The sequence below is a fragment of the Hevea brasiliensis genome, chromosome 15 (genome assembly GCF_030052815.1).
Source record: "Hevea brasiliensis isolate MT/VB/25A 57/8 chromosome 15, ASM3005281v1, whole genome shotgun sequence".
NCBI lineage: Eukaryota > Viridiplantae > Streptophyta > Magnoliopsida > Malpighiales > Euphorbiaceae > Hevea > Hevea brasiliensis.
In genome coordinates this window covers 74,076,229-74,097,174 of record NC_079507.1, presented here as the reverse complement: position 1 = coordinate 74,097,174, position 20,946 = coordinate 74,076,229, and the positions used below count along the sequence as shown (strand labels likewise).

Here is a 20,946-nt window from a genome sequence, read left to right as displayed (position 1 = left end):
GAAAAATTCATAAAATAATTTTTGGAACTCCAGAGAAGGGTCATTGAGGTTCCTATGGCATTAGAATGCCAAGAAAATATTTAGAAAAATTTTTCAATCGGTATAGACAATTTTGACCCGTTAAGCCAAACGGAGGGCATTTTGGTCATTTCGCCTTCAGAGACGATTTTTGGCCGACTTGTCCAGTTAAGTAAATAATTATTATAATCTAAAATATGAATAAATATTGCTAAAAATTGAATTGAAAATAAGTAGAAAAGAAAAGAAAAGAAAAATGAAAGTAAATGCTTAAATATGCCATCATGCTTAAGTAAGCATGATGCAATTAAATTTTCCCACCAATTGGAATTTGACAAGCACACACTAAAACAATTAAAAAAGGAAAAAAAATGGACAGAAAATCAGTTTTCTTCTTCATTTTTTCAGCTTGCCGAATCCTTCCATGGAAGCTTTCATCTCCTTCTCCACTCAAGCTTGAAAAATCTCTTCAACCTTACCTCAAATTCCCTAAGTCCTTTCACTAAAAACTTGTCTATACCTCTTGGGAAGTGTTTGGCAGCCTAGAAAGTGAAAGAAAGTGAAGATTAAACTTGGGAAAAATCTGCCACTTAAAGGTTAGTGCATATTTGTATATGAACCTCTTTTAATCCATGATGGTGACTTGAAATAAGTGAGATTTTGTAACTTAAATGAATAAAATTTGAGTGTATGCACCCCATGGATTTCGGCTGCCCTAGGGAAGGAATAGAATTGGGTGTTTTTGATTGACTTGGAATGAACTACAAATCAAGTTTAAAGTATATAAACATAAGGATATTGATTTAGTTAGTTAACTAGGGTAGTTTGTACAAAACTATAAATTTGAGCTAGGGTTTAGGAGAGAAAACTTGACTTGGCTTATGAAATTGTTAAAGAACACTCTAATGGTCAATTAGTGACCATTTTAGATAAGTTGACCACAATTTGGACTGAAATATAGCTTGGCAAAGTGAATGTGTAGGCTGCCTAAAGACAGCAGCAAGGTGACTGAGATTTCAGTCCACTTAGACAGCCATAACTTTGGCTGTGTAGGTCCAATTGGTGTTTGGCCAATTGGACATGAAACTAGGCTTATAATGGCACATTTTTGCTGAAGAAACCATGTTCAAAAGACCAAAGCAAGAGGACCAAAAGTTGGCCCCAATCCGGACACCCTGCAACAGCATCTGCAGAAATGACCAAATGAATAGTACCTGTTCATTTGGCCATAACTTACTGTAGATATGGTCAATTGACCTGAAATTTTTACAGCAACAAGTTAAGACATAGACAAACAACTTTTTATGAAGAAACCTACCCCAAATTATGGCCAAAACCTATTCAAACATGCACTCATAGTCACTGTTCATGTTACTGTAGATATGGTAATTTTTGCAGAATGGAAATTCGGCCAGCTGTGGTTTTTGGACCATATCTGGAGCTACAAAACTCCAAATGGAGTGATTCAAAAAAGGAAATTCAACTAGACAAAATAAGGAACAACTTTCATGTTTACCATTTCTTCAAATTCCCACTGTAACAGTGTCCAATGGAACAGTAAAGTTGAGTTACAAAAACTGAAAATTCTGCTTCCCTTGGTTTAAACTTTAAAATGGTATAAATGCTTAATGCCAACAAGTTTTGAATGCCAAATGTGGTATATTGGGAGTGCCAAAGTCAATGTACATATTTTCTATCTAAAAGTCAACATTTTTGTTGACCAATGAGGTGAATAGTGACACCAAAATTTGAAATTCAAAATTTGAAGAATTTAAAAGTATCAAATGCCCTAGTATACCTAACTAGATTGGTTTGGATAGTTTGGCATGCCAATAGGGTATTGTGTTAGCAGTACTGCGAAAGGCTGTGTGCCCGTATTCATGGCTGTTATGCCCATATTCATGGCTTTTATGCCCGATTATGTGATATCATGGCTTTTTAGCCATACTGACTGCATACATGGTTGACGTTCTGCGTCCCATGGTATGACGGCCCGAGGCACCGCGGTGTCCAGAGCCAACGACCCGTTATCCAGTCCAGTCGTCCAGTATAGGTTACTTGGACAACCAAATGAATGAAAATGGACAAAGTTAACGAAATAAATGAATATAACAAATACAAAACAAATAATATATATACATTCAATGCCTATCTATTTTCTGCTATTTTCTTTTACTTTATTATTGCACCACTAAGCATTATTGCTTAGCGCGTTGCTTTTGCCACGCGTAGGTTCTGGAGATACAGATCGTAAGCCCAGTAGACCGCAGACTGGGTGAGTCCATCTTGCAGTTCTGCACAGTGTCCGTGTCACCTCACTACCTGCAGTGCATTGGTAGGGCACTAGGTGTCATTTTGTCATTTTGTAATTAAATTTTTATTTTCTCATATGTATTTGGATTTATGTAATGCATTTTGAGGTTCATGTAAATAATAAAGATTTATGGTTATATATGGAAGTAATTTGAGTATTTAATTGTTGTTTATATATGAGAACCCTGAGAAATGATGATTGAGAACTGAAACTGAAAAATGTGAGATTTTGATATTGAGACTCTATTGATGAATTGAAGTTGGGATTGTTTGGAAATTATTTGGAAGTGTTTTTAACAGGTTCCGAAGAACTGTTTTCTCCATTTTTAGCCGGTACTCTGCCGGATTTTCTTTAAAATTTTTGAAACCTCAAATAAATAATAATTTTGATAAATGGCTTGAATAAATTATATTTCATAAATTATATTCAAAAGCATGATATAAATTAATTAAGGTATATTAGAGTGTGCCGGTACACCGTGTGGCATTACTTATTCGAGTATACTGTACACGGGTGAGGGGTGTCACAATTACCGTAGATGGACTAAGCACCTTTATTTTAACCTGGCGAACTATCACCATTGATGGGCTAAGCACCCTTAGATTTTTTAACTTAGCGGACTATTGTCATGGATGGGTTAAGCACCATTTATTTTAGTCTGGCAAACTATCACCATGAATAGGCTAAGCACCCTTATTGTACTTAGCCTGGCGGACTATCGCCGTAGTTTTGGTTAAATTATGATGATACTATGTGCCTAAAAATCTAAGTCAAATCTCAAAATTTCACATAAATATCCAACGTGACAGTTAGAAAAGTCAAATACTGATAAAAAAAACCAGTGAGTAGAACAAAGCATAATTGAACTGAAACAAAACCAAACAGAAGTATTTTCGCTCACCCTACAAGGCAAGCGGAAGATATACTGAGCAACAATCATGCCAGTAATTAAGCAAGATCGGATCTCATGTATCGAGCAATAGTCACGTCAGTAATGAAATAAGAGCGGATTTTATAAAGATAATCTCAGCATATCAATTGAGATTATCTCTATAAAAGAAGAAACGTCTATTTCCTAAAAGACTTATAAATATCAACAAAGTAATCAGAAAGAAGGTGCGCATATTCTTATTCTCAAATCTCATTACAGTTATTCTCTATATTTTTATATTCAGTTCTCTTATTTAAGCGTTAGAGTAGTCTGCTAGAAGGTCATCCACTTCACCTTTTTCTTTATTGCAGGTTTACGTTACATCAGGACCAGATTCCAGGAACTCATGGCAGCATCGGGAATTATGAAGAACAAAGAATTGGAGATACCTCAAGCTCAAGGCTAAGCTACTACACACATAGATGGAAAGAGATGACGAGATAAAACAGCATCGTTGGCTTGTGAGTGTTTGCAAGTACAATAATAATATGCCCCTGCAAAATGGGCAATGCATCCAAAAAAATTTTTAAACGAAAAAATGTTAATTTTAATATTTATATTTATTGAGAAAGTTTAATTTATTTATTTTTAATTTTTAATTTAATTTAATTTATAAATTTTAATTTTAATTTAATTTAGCTCAAAAATTTAATTTCTTTTATTTTTTTTATTCAAATAAAAAAAAATTAAGAACTAAATTTCTTAATTTATTGAGTTACGTTTAAAAATTAAAAAAATTAATTTCTTAATTTTTTTAATTTTTAAGTTAAATTGAGTTTAAATTGAAATTTATAAATTAAATTAGTTAAAAAGTTAAAAATTAAGTAAATTAAAATTTCACCATAAGTGTATGAGTGTAATTGAGTTTTAATTAAAATTATTAAATTTCTCTCTTATAGAGTTTAAATTTTAATTAAAATTAATTTTTATATATTTTTTAAATTATAAACTATCTAATTTAATTAATTCATAATTAAAATAAAATAACGTGGGGAAATATGAGTTTAATTTTTTTATCGTTAAAATTTACAGTAAAATTATGATGTTAGAAAAAAAAAATAATTTTAAGTTTACAGTTTTTAAAAAATTATATGAACAATTTTAATTATATAAAATTTATGCAAATATATATATATATATATATATATATATATATATATATATATATATATATTATTTTTTAAATGAAAAGAAAATGAAATTGGTTGCCTTCCACAACCGAAAAAAAGGGCAAAAAAGAAGAGAGCTTGGAATCCAAAAACCCCTTTTACTTTTGCAGATTCTCTGAATGCCCGACCAAAATCAGTGAAAAAGAGGGAGGGAAACTCTAAGCAAATTAAAATTTGATCGATCGACGATCATCATCCTATCATGTCGTTTTCCTTCTTCAAGCCGTCTCGGCCTAAAACGCCGCAAGAGGTGGTCAGAGCAGTGAAAGATAGCCTCATGGCTCTCGATACCAAAACTGTTGTTGACGTTAAAGCTCTCGAGAAGGTCTTTCTCTTTCTATTTTTTTTTTCAACTGCTTAATCGAAATGTTGCTCGATTTGATGGAAAATTATCTTTTATTTTGTTTCCAAGGCATTAATTCGTTTACTGCTGATTCAATTACGCTTTTACAACAGTTTCTTATGATTGTAATCTTCTCGGGTTAGTTGGCTGATTGTGTCAATCATGAAATAATCCTACAGGAAAAGGGGGAAAAACCTAGGGCCTTGTTTACTGTTTGCTTATAGATACAATGGAATACAACCACATTGATTGAGGATTTTAAGAACAAAGAAAATTGGTATTATGGTCATAATATCGAAGATATGGAAATCAAGGTTCCCCTTTGTCTCGGTGGTGGTTATTTGAAACGTCGTATTTTCATAGCTCAGTAACTAAATGGGCGGTTTGCATGAGGTGACTGCTCATAACTCTCAAGCTTCAAACTTGCGATCCCTTCTTGCAGGCCCAGCAGTTTTACTAGAAACTGGTCCTTTGGGTCGCCAAGTGGGCAAAAAGAGCTTTAAAATGTTAGAAGAGAGCAATGCGCTAGGAGGGTAATTGAATTGGTCTTATGCTCGTAGAGATCTATGTTACTTCTTATATTTAAATACAATCCAAATCCAAATCCAATTTCCATTAAGATAATTGTTATTGGAGGAAGCAAAAGCAGGAGAAGAAGTTTTTCCGTTATGCTTGCCATTTCCTTAATCAAGATATTTGACTTTTTTTTTATACTCCTTTCAACATAGGCGATGGAAGAAGTTGAGAAAAATCTTGTGGCAGTGAGATGTATGCTCTGTGGAGATGGAGAGGTCGAACCAAATATAGATCAAGTATCACAGCTGGTGCTTGAAGTTTGTAAAGAGGACGTTCTTGCTCTTGTGATTCACAAACTCCCTAACTTGGGATGGGAAGTGAGTTTGAACTGTTCTTAGTACTCTGACAAGCATTCTAAGTCTATTTGCATGCATTGATGTGATATATATCTTTTTAACACAGGCGAGAAAGGATTTAGTCCATTGTTGGTCCGTGTTGTTGAAGCAAAAGGTTGATTCCAAATATTGCTCCGTAGAATATATAGAGAACCATTTTGAATTATTAGACTTTCTTGTCGTGTGGTAAGCTTACATAATTTTCCCCTCTCTGTTTCTGTTGTTAATATTATCAGTATGTCCATATATATATATATATATATATATATATATATATATATATAGTATTTGTTTCTACTTGGGATTTTGTTCCTTTCTGAGTATTTCATGTGAAATATATGGCCAAGAAGTCTATAAAGTTTCGTTTGGAAGGATAGGGATAACATTTTGAACATATCGCAAACTGGAGTTATTATTATCATCATTATTATTATTCGCAAAAAGTTGAAGAGAGAGGGCGCTTCAGTTCTCACGCTAATGACATTTCAGGATTTATGTTTTAAAGGCAACCTGGCTCTGGTATGACCATTGACTGGTGGAGCTAAAATCTGAAACTAAGACTATTACAGTTGTAGGTGGTGTATTAGTTTAACTCTAATAAGTGCAAAGAACCATTAGCTGTAAGAAATCTGAATTATTGCTGAGCATGCAGTTTTCTATTTGACACCATTATATTTGTAGTTAAAGCTGTGTTACTTGGACTTGAGTATTAGTAATGGATTATGTGTATATGTCTAAGACTCAGAGTCAATTTTTTTGGTGAAATTTTAATATAATCTCCCACTGATTTGAGATGCAAAAATTTCAATATATATGCCTAAGTATCCTTATATGGTAGATGTATTTTGGTTAAATGCTGAAGTAAATATGCTTAAAGGCAAACACATGAATCCACTAATTGCGATTTTTATAGAAGTCGTGTGAAGTGAAAAAAGAGAGTTGAATTCTTGAGTTGTTGCATTGCATTCTGATTATGAAATCCAATAGTGTGATATTGTATGGGACTTATTATTGCCTTCTGGATGCAGTTATGATAACAAGGAAATTGCCTTGAACTGTGGACTTATGTTAAGGGAGTGCATCAAATTTCCAACCCTTGCAAAGTAAGACATCAAGCTTTTCGTCAATTTCTTTAATGGTTATTGTAAGTCCTTAACGATAGTTCCAAAGTTGATGGCGTGTGTAAAAGAAACTTTGCTAATTTAAGGCAATCAAATTTCAAGCTTTCACACTGTTAATTTTTGTAGTGTTTTTTCAGATACATATTAGAGTCTGCAAGCTTTGAATTGTTCTTCAAATTTGTGGAGTTGCCAAATTTTGATGTTGCTTCTGATGCTTTCTCTACTTTCAAGGTCAGAGTTATGAGTTTGTAAGTTCTAGTTTCTTTATGTTATACCTGTTAAATTTTAAGCCTCTAGTTATGCATACTTTAAATTTTTGTAAGTAAATGCTTCTCAGGATTTGCTTACTAAACATGGCACTGTGGTTGCTGAATATCTCACTGCACACTATGACGAGGTACACTTCCTACTAATTGTTCTTATGGTATGATTCTGGATAGATCTATACAGATGTAGATATTTCTTAAGAATCTGTTGATCTATCTGTGTAAGTTTCTTGGTATCTAACAAAAGAATATGCTTTGTCAAGAAATTTTTTTTTTGTTTTTTTTTTTCAATGAGTAACAAATTATTGATATCCAAGTAAATGAGAAGGATGATAAAGTATCTGAACTCCTGATGCTTTTTAGAAAAGCACATCTGTCACCGATTTTTTGCACCTGTATGGTGTGGACAGTGAAGACCACTCTTTTCAATTATCTTGGCATTTCCACCTTATTCTTATTTTGTTGCCTGTGTAAGATAGCTAATATGATAAGTGGATGTTTTTTCAGTTCTTTGATCTGTATGAAAAACTATTGACATCTCCTAATTATGTGACAAGAAGGCAATCATTGAAGGTTAGTTTCTACTATAAGTTTTCTAATCCTACTCTGCTGTTGTTTTGATCTGTAAGTTAACCGGACTATGTTAATGGATTTAGCTTCTCTCGGAATTCCTTTTGGAGGCTCCAAATTCCCATATAATGAAGCGCTATGTTTTAGAAGTTCGGTACTTAAAAGTCATGATGACATTGCTGAAGGTATCTAAATTTTCATTTTGACACTATTTCTTGCATCTTAATTTTGGATTTATTTTGTCTTACCAATTGGATATGTTGTAAATGGATTAGATGGGTTTTTTGAAGCAATTTTACCTTGTAGCCAACCGCTAAATTTGGAATCCTGACTGAGCTCAAAAAAGCCCAAATAGACATGAAATTAAAGACCTTAAAGCCTTGAACGGGAAGAGGTCTCTGCAATTCTAATGTTTTGAAGTGTTGTTTACTGAGAATGGGAACTACCTCAATATCTTGTAGAAATAAATGAGATTGCAATTATATCAGGATGGATAATTATTAAGAGTAATAGGATAGCTATCTTTATCTGTTATCCCCCTGTAATCAGGTTTGTTTGTCTTAGTTCTGTTTTACAAACAGTTGTAGTTCTAACTTCTATGCGGTCCCTCAATGTAAAGAAACTAAACAATTTCATGGGAGTTGGCACCCGGTTATCTGCTGACTTTCCTGTTTGTTCCAGCAGCCATGCTTTCAAACTTCACTCCACATTTGTGTTATACGCAGCGCACAAGAATACTTGAATGTTTTTTGTGTTTGATGGTAAACAAGCTTGAGAGCTGCTGAATGATTTGAGTATGATTCTAGACTTATTCTCAGGACACTGAATTATGGAGGATTTGACTACTTCCAGTGGGATGGATTAATGAGTCCAGAGAGGTATCTCTTTATATAGGAAAGTAGACAGATTTTCACTTCTTGGCTGTCCTTGGGGCTGTCAGAAACTCTCTGTGTTTCTGTTCAATTTAAATGTCCAATATGCAATGGGCCTATCAGATTTTCATGCTTTTTACCTGTCTCTGTGATAAGATACTATGATTGTCTCAGTCTGTCTCCTTGGTGTTTTACAAACTTCAAAATGTAGCATTTGTTAGTTCTTTGAACTCATGGATATCTTGAGTTTAATAGATTGTTTTTCCTTTCTGAATATATATTTGAATCATTTTTAATAACTGATTTGTTGTGTGACCATTTTATCTACTTTGTTTTTGGGTGTGAGCAGGACTCGAGCAAAAACATTCAGATCTCTGCTTTCCACATTTTCAAGGTTCTGCAATCTCATTTTGTCATCTCTTCTCTTTCTGTCATTTTCAAGGGCTCAAGGAAAAATATTCAGATTGAGCTATCCCATTGCAATGACTATGCTGTTTCCCCATAATTTCGGTCTACAATTCAGTCCCAAGATCTTCCTCATTGGTGCAATACCATTGGAACTAGAGCTTTTCTTTTATGGAGCAAGTATATTATTAGCTAATAGTTTCTCCTGAAGCCCACACGGCTACAATGTGGAGGGGAAGCCTCATTTGTACTTGCAGTCTAGCACATGAAATATGCATATGCTTTAGCGTATGGAATTTTTTCTTCCATATTAAGTTGATTGGTAATTTGATATGGATCATAAATTAATAGACTCTTCCCTTTCCCTTCCATTTCCTTTATTTCCCAAAAGGCTAGCTGAATAGAAGGGAGGGTTTCAACATTTCTTTTCTTTTCTTTCTTTCCTTTTTTTTTTTTTTTTCCTTCTGCATTTTAATATGCAAGTTGGCTTTTTTGTATTTAGTTTCATATGTCATTGGCACTGTCCTATTCTTTCTCCTCCCTTAACAAGCAGTGGTTCTGGTACACGTAGGCAGTATGCACCCCACTAAACTAAAAATCCTTTATTTTCAGCTTGGATAATGAATTAGGAATTTGCAGTAGAAATTGTCATTCAGAGTTTTCAATCCCTTGGTCGTCATGCAGGTTTTTGTTGCCAATCCCAACAAGCCACGAGAAGTAAAAGTAATTTTGGCAAAAAACAATGAAAGACTGGTGGAACTACTTGATAATCTTTCCATTGGAAAAGGTAACTACAATTATGATGTTTTTCTGCTACAGTGGAACCAGATACGTACAAGTGGCATATGAAATTTTCCCTTGAGATAGTGTTTTTAAAGAATCATTGTGGAAAATTTTGTAATTTCTCCTGTTTACAACCTCTCCTTTCAGGTTCTGAGGATGAGCAATTTGAAGAGGAAAAGGAACTGATAATTAAGGAAATTAAGAGGCTATCATGCCAGCCAATTTTGGATAGTTAGGTCCTAATCTTAGTAGCTGTTTTTTTTGTTCCCCCATTTTTACTGAGATATCATCTTGTGGTTTATGCTAATTCTATGTGATGACCTGCAATTGCTGTTCGCTGAGAAGTGGTTTTTGGGGAGTTTCAAGCACTAGTCTGAGAGATATTTGGTGGTCATTTTTTTTTGCACCAGAAGTCGTACTGAGTATCCTTGGTCTAAAACACGTATAAAATTTGTTGGTTTTGAGTGATCAAAGGTATTGTATCATATGGAGTTTGTTGTTCTTGCTTTTGATCTTGTTCGTGCAACACTTGGTGGATTCAAGGCATGGTTTTCTTGTAAGCAAATATTAAGTTTATTACACTTATATGGTTCAAGACTGGTGATTGTAGCATTGGAAATGCATATTATACATGAAATATAATTTCAACGGATTGTTGGATTCATTCTATGATCGTTTCTTATTGAAAAAATTAAGCTAGCATGGCTTACTTGAATTTAGATAAGAAAACTTGAGGGATTGGCATGAGTAGGGGTTGAGCGCTTGTTTTGTATGATATCTGATGATATATAGGACAAGCATCCATTAGTTCTGGGGACTCTGGTTGAACATGATTTTGCAATGATGCTTGTTTAAGTTTGTTCTGCGCTTGTGCTGGATATACCTTTGGTTATTTATAAAATGTGCGCCTAGTATGGCAGAAATAACATGGAGACGTGGGAATAAGAATGGCTTATTCTCATAGCGTGCTTTGGAATCTTGGATGGTTATGTGCTCTCTTGCTTTCGGTTACCGTGGCGTGTAGCGAACATATTAGCTGACCTGTTTTTTTTGTTCTTTTGGTTGGGAATAAATTTTTTCTTTTTTGGTTAAAAAAAATTCTAACAATTGGGTTTTGCGAATCAAATCCTCTTTATTTGCTTTTTAAATTTTTTTTTTTTAATTTTTAGGTTAAGTAAAATTTTATTTTATTTTATTTTAATGCAATGGCGGGGGAGAACCTAAAGGAGTAAGGTCACCTAGTAATCCGAACAGGTTTAGGCCAGCAGAAGCATGCACAACATTGACGCCTAACTTCGCCTCAATAGATAAATTAGCCAACTTATCAGCAAACTCTTTTTGCCACCCAACACTGGAATAGCAACCTGACATTGGCTATGCTATGCTAAAACAGGGCTTCTATCACGACCCAAAATTTTGAATCATGATCGGCATATAATTTAAATATTTTTAAATAATGCAAACCTTATCAGAATATCTTGAATGAATATATTGTCACTTACTAATTTCAAAAAATAGGTAAAATTCAAATAAACAAAATACTGAATAAATATCATAAATATCTCATAAGTAAATTGCGGAGTCTCTACAGATTTCAAATAAAAACTTAAACTGTTCAATAAACTAAACTAATTATTAGCCCGAGAAAATATGAATTCGGACATACAATGAGAACAAATCAAAGATTGTCCCTCTTCAGAAAATGGACTGAATATTTGGATCAGCTGCAGAATTTTACTGATTTGAAACAGATAACAGACAGAGAAAATGTGGTTTGAGCTAAATACTCAGTGAATGATAATTATAGCACACAACGAAATAGAAACAGACAGACGCTTGATTAATTTCACAATAAATTTTCTATTCAATAAAATCATGCTCATACTGTCAAAATCATTAATAATTTAATTTCATAAAACATATATATATAAGAAATTCATTCAATAAAAATTTTATGGTACAGTACACCAGAGTGATGATACCCCACATCACCAAAGGCCAGATGGTAAGCGTGTTAACAGATATTAGATACTTTTCCTCCTCCTTCACAAATATCAATGGATATGATATTAATGGAAACCATAAATTGCAATGATGCATGACTCGACAATGCAATCTAATACCGTGATAGTTCACATGGTGGGGTCAGATAACAGAAACAGATACTGGACACAGATACCAATTCAAAACAGAAAATCAATTTGTACAAAATCAATAAAAATCAATAAAAAATTTCAGATAACAACTGATAGTGCAATTCCAATAGTTTATTTCAATAATTTCAGAGAGTCAATAACATCAAATCAATCTCAAATCAATTCAGTGTAACACATCGGTAAATTTTATAGTCAAATATCAATTAATATAAATATATTAAAGACCTGTTCCCTGAATTCTACTGGCTCTAATGCAGAGATAGTTGATAAAATTAATTATTTAATCAAAATTAAAATAAAATTCAATAATAAAATAAAATAATATATATATATATATATATATATATATATATATATATATATATATATATAATATCTAAATTTAAGATTATTATCTCACAGTACTCATTATTAACCCAATTCAATATCAATGATTAAAGAAGAAAAAAAAATTAATTTCTAGAGTAGTTGTAACAAATCAAGGAAGGAAAATAAAATCAAATTCACCCATTATTGAACAAAGAATGAGAATTTTTATCTTGAAAACAAAATCGAAGGTGATGAATAGAGAAGTTAAAATTTAGAGATTCTTTGCGCACATCAGATTATAAATTGTAAATTTATATATATATATATATATATATATATATATATATATATATATATATATATGTAATAATAAATAAAAGATGATGAAAATACTTGTTGAGAGTATTTGGTAGAAAAAGGAGCTGACAAACAGGTTTTGAGAGTAAAATTTAGCAGAAAAGATGATTAGGATGTATATATATTTCAAGAGTTCTATTAAATGTAAAATGGGATAAGAATTATTATTGAATTGAATTGTTTAGATTATATATATATATATATATATATATATATATATATATATAGGTCATCCGATAAAAATATTTTTTATTTTATTTTTAAATAAATATTTTAAATTATTGTTAGATAATTAAAATAAATAAATAGATAAATATCGGTTCCCACAGCTCCATGCTAACTCAAGCCTATGCGCCAATGCATAACTGGATTGATTAGTGATTACACGATAAAAATGATTTTTTTTTTTTTTATCAATATAACTTTTATTTTGCGAAATAGCTCAGGGGGATAAATGGTAAACGAGCTCCATTTTCTCTAAAATGTGATTTAGAATGGTTTTCTTTAACATGGTTTTACACTTTCGTCCATTGATAAAAAAAAATTCTTGCTTTCTATATATATATATATTATAATAATAAAGCAATGCGATTGTTTGAGTCCCCTTCCTTTTATTTTTCTAAAATAAGAAGTAATAAAATTTTACATTAACTAAAACTTTTATTCATCAATTATATTTATTTTATCAGTTCTCAATTTATTTATTTAAAAAATACAAAGTGTGTAAATTATTCTTACTTTATTAACTTGAAACTCTATTGAACCTATATAATAGATTTCAAGTTATGCGAAATAAAATTTAGATAAATAATAAAGAAAATGTTTAAGAAATAATATATTTCTTAAAACTTAATTATACTTATGTATTTATTGCAAAGATTCAATTTAGTATATTTTTAACTTTTTATCTAATTTAGATAACAAATTTTATTTTAAGCTCAAATTAACTCAAAAATAAAGAAAATCAAGAAATTTTTGTGGGTTTAAATCAAGAAATTTATTTCTAAAATTAAGAAATTTAACTTTTTGATGTTTTATTTAAATCAATAAATAAAAAAATTTAGCCTATAAACATTAATTTTTAAATTAAATTGAGCTTAAATTAAAAATTTTAAATTAATTTAAATAAAAAATTAAAAATAAATTAAATTAAACTTTCTCAATAAGTATAAAGTTAAATTGAATATTTTTTCAATAATATATTGTTAATATTTTCCGATTAAGAAAAAATTATTCAGCACTGCATGTACTTTTACTAATTGGTTCTATATTTTAGAATTTGACCTCAATAAAAAAAAAAAATGTATTTTTTTATGATTTTAGGTAAATGCAAGGATTAAAAAGTAATAGACATAAAATTTAATCCTGCATTTGATTTTCCAAAGAATAAACAAAAAAATAAAACCGGCAGCTAGCCACCGCCATCTCAAAATCCAAATCCTGGTAGGATTTGGACTGTGAAGGTTGTATATATATATATATAAGCAATACTAAATCGTTATCAATCAAGTAAGTCATCAAGAAAGGTGATATTCATCGAGTCCGTCTTTTGCAATCTTTTCTTTGTCAATCATCTTCCGCAATTGTCATGGCAAGAAAGAAGTCGAAGCGGGCTGTTAAGAAGCCAGTGCGGGTGCAGAAGCTCGACACAGTCTTCACTTGTCCCTTTTGCAACCATCCCAACTCTGTGGAGTGCATTATCCATAGGAAGTTGTTCGTGGGCGAAGCTGGATGCCGTGTGTGCAAAGCAAGCTTCTCGACCTCCATCACCACTTTGACAGAGCCGATCGACATTTACAGTGAATGGATTGATGAGTGTGTTAGGGTTAACAAAAGTTGAACATGCTTCTTGGTCTTTTAAAATTTTTTAACGGGTTGCCGCCGGCTGTAGCTACGATTACTGTTTCTTTCTTTTCTTTTTTTGTTGCGAGTATAGATGGATAACCATTTCTTATGCATGATATATAATTTGTACCGATTGTTGGATTCAGTCTATGATTGTTTCTTATGACAAAATTAAGCTAGTATGGGGTTACTTCAATTTAGACAAGGAAACTTAAGGGATTGCCATGAGTAGGGCTTGAGGTTGTTTGGATGATATCTTAGGACTGAGGATAGGACAAGCATCCAGTAGCTCTGGGTGCTGTGTTTGAACGTGATTTTGCAAGGATGCTTCTTTAAGATTTTCTGCGCTTGTGCTGGATATTCTTTGGTTATTTAGATAATGTGCGCTGAGTATGGCAGAAATAACATGGAGGGATGGGTACAAGAATGGTTTATTGCAGACAACTGAACTTTCGATTCTCTATCCTAGTAAAGAAGCTGCACTCACAGTTGAATTAGGGAAGAATCTTAGCTTGATTTTTGAAGGTGATGGACAAGTTGATCAACTATCAAAAACAAATTTCAGAGGATCACCTTTGCTATAACAATCAGAATTAGGGGTGGTTCTCTTCCTCCTATTCTGTTATTATATTGTTTGCTTTTTATTTGGCGATTGTCTCTTCTCTCGGTTCTTTCACAATATTTTCATGCTTTGTCGTGATAGCTGTTTCATTTTGAGGAAGCTTAGTAAGAGTTGGATTTTTTTTTTTCTTGGGTTGTGGTGATGTTTGGCATGATGGGGCCTGGTGCGACTTGTGTCTTTCTAAGATTTATGATCGTAAATGGCTTAGATGTTGTTTGAAGAAGTGGGTGTGTGGGATTTTGGTTTTCGTAGGTGAAATTTGTGTATTTTGTGGCTTGTGCTGAGGTTAATTTGGTGCGTTCAGTTTGCTTTGTTTGTTGTCTGTTTGGGGCCCAAGAGTCAAGGGTGAGTATCCTTAATCACTAGTTTTAGTGCTGTTCCTGATTTTGAGCTCTTTTAGGTTGGTTGTATTGATTTTGCTTGCTGTCTTGGGGAAGAATAATGAAGAATTTTGGTTCTCGTTGGGCTCCTTCCCTTCTCAAGGAAACTAACCTAAGCTGTTCAAAGTGAGTCGCGCTGGTTCTTGTTGGAGGGTGCATGAGTCACGCTGCGAGCTCACAATGGATACCCATTCTCTGTTAATCCATTAATCATCTCCTACATTGGTTATGTTGAAGTGCTTTTGAGTTGATTACATTCGGTCATGAGAATCATGCCTTGTGTTCATGGAGGAATTTTAGTTCTGAGTTGTGTTGGTGGCGATCTCCTTAGATAAGCAAGGGTGTAGTCATGGCTGATGCACTGAAGATGTTTGATGTAAATCCTTATTAGCATCACCAAGACATGAAATTTCTAAGAACCATTGGGTTTTGCATATCAAAGTTCATCCTTTCTTATTTGCTTTTTAAAATTTTATTTTCTTTTATTTTTAGGTTAAATCGACTTGATTGATTGCCCAATAGAAATGATCATTCTTCAACATAACTTTCATTTTGCAAAATAGATTGGGGGATAAACGGTAAACGATCCCAGTTTTCTCTAAAATGTGATTTAGAATGGTTTTCTTTAAAATGGTTTTTTTATTTTCATCCACTGATAAAATATTATTTTTTTTCTATTTATAGTAATAAAGCAATTCATTATTTGAGTTGTGGGAATCCATATATATATTTATTATTTATTATTATTTTATTTTAGTTAGCTAATAATAATTTAATATACTTATAAAAAATATATTTTTTTTATTGGATGGTCTGCGTATTTATTTTTAGATATATATATATATATATATTATCTTTGAAATTAAATATATATCTGCAATCTGAACAACCTAGTTCAATAATAACTCTTATCCCATTCTACACCTAATAGAACTCTTGAAATATATATATACCCTAATAATCTCTTCTGCTAAATTTTGCTCTCAAAACCTATTTGTCACCTCCTTTTTCTATCAAATAGTCTCAACAGAGAATCCCAAAATTTTTACTTCTCTATGCATCACGTTCGATTTGTTTTCAAGGTAAAAATTCTTGATCATGATTACTGTGAGATAATAACTTTCAATTTAGATTTTATATATATATATATATATATATATATATATATATATATATATATATATATATATATATATATATATATATATAAACCTTCGTCCCCCTGTTCATCGAATTCTGTTCACCAAATTCGTCCCACCCAATATATATATATATATATATATTAAAATTATTTTATTTTATTATTATTTAATATTTTTCTTTTATATTTTGAGTATGTAGGAGATTCAAATATTCAATTAGTCAGTTGAAATTGTCTCTCGTCCATTGAAAATAACTATTATCTTGGAGATTCCAGGTGAGTGGTAATTATAATACATGTGTCACGACCCAACCTATGGGCCGGACCGGCACTAGGACCTGGGCCAGCCTAAAGCCCCCGAGGCCCGTAGTAAGCCTTAACTATTCATTTACCCAACTCTAAGGCCCATTTGGGCCCAATTTCAAGAAAACAAACGGACAGAGTCCGGCCATAAAATGGACTTACCAACGGGGAGTTTTCGACTCACCCGACCTGTAAACACAATATATAGTCAATTGGGGAGCTCAGCTCACCCTCCACATACTCATCAACATAATAATAAATGGGAGCTCAGCTCCCTCATCCAATCCATCAACATGCATAACATATTTAAGTTTACAGGTCCAACATGATAAAAATATTACAGACCAAATTCAAATAAATACTGCTAACACATGCGGAAATTCTAGGAGTAAATAAAATTACACAAATATTGATAAACAACCTGCGAGATAGAAAAGCAGGTTAACCCAGAACAAAATATCCTCCTGTGGCCTGTAAAAATATTGAACAGGAGTGAGCGTTCGACTCAGAGAGTAAAATATCAATTTTAACCATAATCTCTATAACTATCTAAATCTAATGCACCCTGTAGAGTGAAATGCAACATCCACATCATTTTCACATCATAACATCAAAAAGGTAATTTGGAGCACTCACGCACCCTGTAACATCATTCATAATATATGGGAGCTGATCCCCTATACAGCTCTCTTAAATCCAACCTGGTGCCAGCGAAGAACTCAGCTCGGACTTCCACTTAAATACCAAATCGGGGTCCCAGCGAAGAACTCAAGCCGTGTCTACCCCGAAGGACCGGGTCCCAGCGAAGAACTCAAGCCGTGTCTACCCGTCCTATCCATAGTCCACACCACATCACACGCACGCCAACGCACGCACACTGCTCCAAATTACCACAACAACACTCATGGCACATTAACAGTTATCAATGCAACATAATTCGTGCCTAGAGTTTAACTACATAAATATATGCATATAAGTGATGCATGGGCATGCTGAACATATAATAATATCGAAATTACAGTTAAAATTAATATTTTACTCACAGACTTGACGACAAATTCTTGTGGCGGCGGAGGAAGAAGGTCATCGGCTCACGACAATTACATTACATCTATTTAATAAATTTGACTCAATACAACAAAGAAAAATATCAAGTCGTCCTAAGTCGTAGAAAATCCGGCAGAGTCTCCCTATACCTAGGACCTACCCGACTGCAAAGGGTTAAACACGAACTTCTATATTCACAATCATTATATCAACAGTTCAATCATTTCTCTGATCACCTCGTGGGACCATCAAATCAGTCATCAATCACAATACGCAAAATTTCAATTTAGTCCTTATTATTGATCATTTTTGCAAAAACTGCCCAAACAAGCTCTAAAAATTATAAAAATTTGCCCCGCAGTCCTTAGCAATATTACTAAGCTATTTCAAAAAGAATCGTAATTTTCTAAGCTACCACGAATATTTTATGGATTTTTAATCCTATTTAAGCACTAGAAAATTACGTAAAAATAAGGTTCGGGTTTACCTTTGCCGATTCCGACTTCGAACGCTCGACGCGTCGACAATGGGGTAGCCAAAACCTCGGTCCAATTGGAGACTTTTCCAGAACAGTCCATTCGCCCGAAATTTGCAACCGGTCAATCGCCGAATTTCCGCAAATCGAGGATACCTACACGAAGCCCATAACACGGGGGTCAGTACATAAATTTTTCAGAATTTTCTAAGCTCATTTAGTGCTCGAAAATACACTGCAAAGTTCCGTGGGACCCACCGAAAAACGGTGTCGGAAAAATTCGAAATTTATGTCGTTGCGAAGCTCTCGACGAATGGAGCGTGCTGGTGGCCTCGGTTTTCTCGTGGGATTCACGGTTTTCGAGAAATCTAGCCCAAAAGTCGAAATGGGCTAAAATCTTCCCGAGCTAAAATCGGACAATCCGCTCGATGGATTTCGGCGTTCTTGGTGTCTATGGAAAGCTCTCGACGATTATATGGTTTTGGACACAAGACCGGTCCAATCGGTGACCGGATCGGCCAGATTGGTGAGGAAGCCTTGCGCGCAGCGACTTCGCGCTGCCAGGGCAGTGGGGCCGGTGGCCGGTGAGAGGCAGCGAGAGGGAGGCGGGGCCGGCGGGCGAGGAGGAGAGAGAAAAGAAAGAGAGAAGGGGAGAGGCGTCGCGGAGGAAGAGGAAGAAAAGAGAAGAGACCGGTCCGATCAGGTCCGATCGAGTTCGATTCGGCCGGTTCGATTCGAAATACAAAATTTTAAATTTTTACTCTGCCTCGGGACCGAAAACGAGGTCCAAAAATTCCGAAAAAAATTCCCGAAAACACAGAAAAATACGTAGACTCCAAATATATTTTTAGTTTTGCCACGTGGTCTTTAAATTAATTTTTAAAAATCATCAAAGTTTATATTTTCGAAAAATCGAACCCGATTTTTAAAATCCGAAAAATCTCAAAAAAATTCCTAAAATTCAAATAAAATTAAAATACCAAAAATACTCATAAATAATAAAATTTGGGGTGTTACAACATGGCACCGTTTTAGTCCCTTTCAAAATTTCTTAGCATTAAGTTTGTTATTAAATGAAATTTTAAATTAATATTTTAACAATTATTTTATATGTGATTTTCTATAGTTTTATTTTATTATTGAATTTTATTTCGATTTTGATTAAATAATTGATTTTGTCAACTATCTTTGCATTAGACCTATTAGGATTCTGGGAACAAGCCTTTAATGTATTTATATTGATTGATATTTGACTATAAAATTTACCGATGTGTTACTGAATTTATTTGAGATTGATTTGGTTTTATTGACTCTCTGAAACTATTGAAATACACTATTGAAATTGCACTATCAGTTATTATTTGCTATCTGAAATTTTTTATTGATTTTGATTGATTTGTACAAATTGATTTTCTATTTTGAATTAGTACCTGTGCCCAGTATCTGTTTCTGTTATCTGGCCCCGCCATGTGGACTATCACGGTATTAGGTTGCATTGTTGAGTCATGCATCATTGCAGTTTATGGTTTGCATTAGTATCATATGCATTGATATCTGTGAAGGAGGAGGAAGGTATCTGATATCTGGTAGCGCACTTACCATCTGACCTTTGGTGATGTAGGGTATCATCACCCTGGTGCACTGTACCATAAAATTTTTATTGAATGAATTTCTTTTATATTTATGTTTTTATGAAGTTATTTTATTAATGATTTTTTTTTTTGATAGCATGAGCATGATTTTATTGAATAGAAAATTTATTGTGAAATTAATCAAGCGTCTGCCTGTTCCTATTCCGTTGTGTGCTATAATTATCATTCACTGAGCATCTAGCTCAAACCACGCTTTTCTCATGCATTATCTGCTTGAGATCAAGAGAATTCGCAATGATCCAAATATTCAGTCCATTTTCTGGAGGGGGACAACTTTGATTTATTCTCATGGTATGCTCGAATTCATATTTTCTTGGGCTAATAATTAGTTTAGTTTATCGAACAGTTTAAGTTTTTATTTGAAATCTGTAGAGACTCCGCAGTTTACTTATGGGATATTTATGATGTTTATTCAGTATTTTGTCTATTTGGATTTTGTCTATTTTTTTTGGATTAGTAAGTGACAATATATTCATTCAAGATACTCTGATAAGGCTTGCATGATTTAAGAATACTTAAATTATGCGCCGGTCACGGTTCAGAATTTTGGGTCGTGACAAAGTTGGTATCAGAGCTCGGTTGAGGTCTAGTAAACTTGCGGAGCATAGGATCCTTAACGTCTTTTCAGTTTATCATTGCTTTAGATGTCTGCGTCCTTCATACTTTTTCACCTGTCTTAATTTGGCTCACATTTTCAAATTTAATGCTTGTTTATTAAAATGAATAGGTGCCTGGGTCTCTTAGACGTAAGAGAAGAACTAGGGCCAAGGGTCTTAATGGTGCAAACCTTGATCCAACAGGGGAAGTACCACCTCAAACTATTAATCAGACATCTGAACAGACGCCTATGGCTAAGACTGGGGCACAACCATTCTAATTAGCTACTGCAGCTCAAGCACCTAGGGCTGGTCAAGTTACTGTGGCAGATCTGGCAACGGGATTACATGCAGTGAATC

The 20,946-nt window shown here is 33.3% G+C and overlaps 1 protein-coding gene across 2 annotated transcripts; it reads left to right on the top strand.

Annotated features, from left to right (window-relative positions):
- The first annotated feature begins 4,447 nt into the window (after positions 1 to 4,447).
- Positions 4,448 to 10,372, top strand: LOC110670919 (uncharacterized). Of its 2 annotated transcripts, XM_058136141.1 has the most exons (11): positions 4,449 to 4,757; positions 5,504 to 5,668; positions 5,754 to 5,872; positions 6,715 to 6,789; positions 6,945 to 7,038; positions 7,145 to 7,204; positions 7,581 to 7,646; positions 7,730 to 7,828; positions 8,865 to 8,909; positions 9,605 to 9,707; positions 9,851 to 10,372. In XM_058136141.1, the coding sequence occupies exons 1-11, from the start codon at positions 4,635 to 4,637 to the stop codon at positions 9,937 to 9,939; spliced, it is 1,038 nt and encodes a 345-aa protein (XP_057992124.1). In that variant the 5' UTR covers positions 4,449 to 4,634; the 3' UTR covers positions 9,940 to 10,372. The 2 variants fall into 2 exon arrangements, with proteins under 2 accessions (XP_057992125.1, XP_057992124.1); XM_058136142.1 differs by lacking the exon at positions 8,865 to 8,909 and having other exon boundaries at positions 4,448 to 4,757.
- The last annotated feature ends 10,574 nt before the right edge of the window (positions 10,373 to 20,946 follow it).

What these genes read in the sequence shown, in the direction of transcription:
- LOC110670919 (XM_058136141.1), top strand. Translation starts at nt 4,635, where the DNA reads ATGTCGTTTTCCTTCTTCAAGCCGTCTCGGCCTAAAACGCCGCAAGAG. An exon ending in ACGTTAAAGCTCTCGAGAAG is followed by an intron (nt 4,758 to 5,503) that starts GTCTTTCTCTTT and finishes CTTTCAACATAG; the next exon opens with GCGATGGAAGAAGTTGAGAA. An exon ending in TCCCTAACTTGGGATGGGAA is followed by an intron (nt 5,669 to 5,753) that starts GTGAGTTTGAAC and finishes TTTTTAACACAG; the next exon opens with GCGAGAAAGGATTTAGTCCA.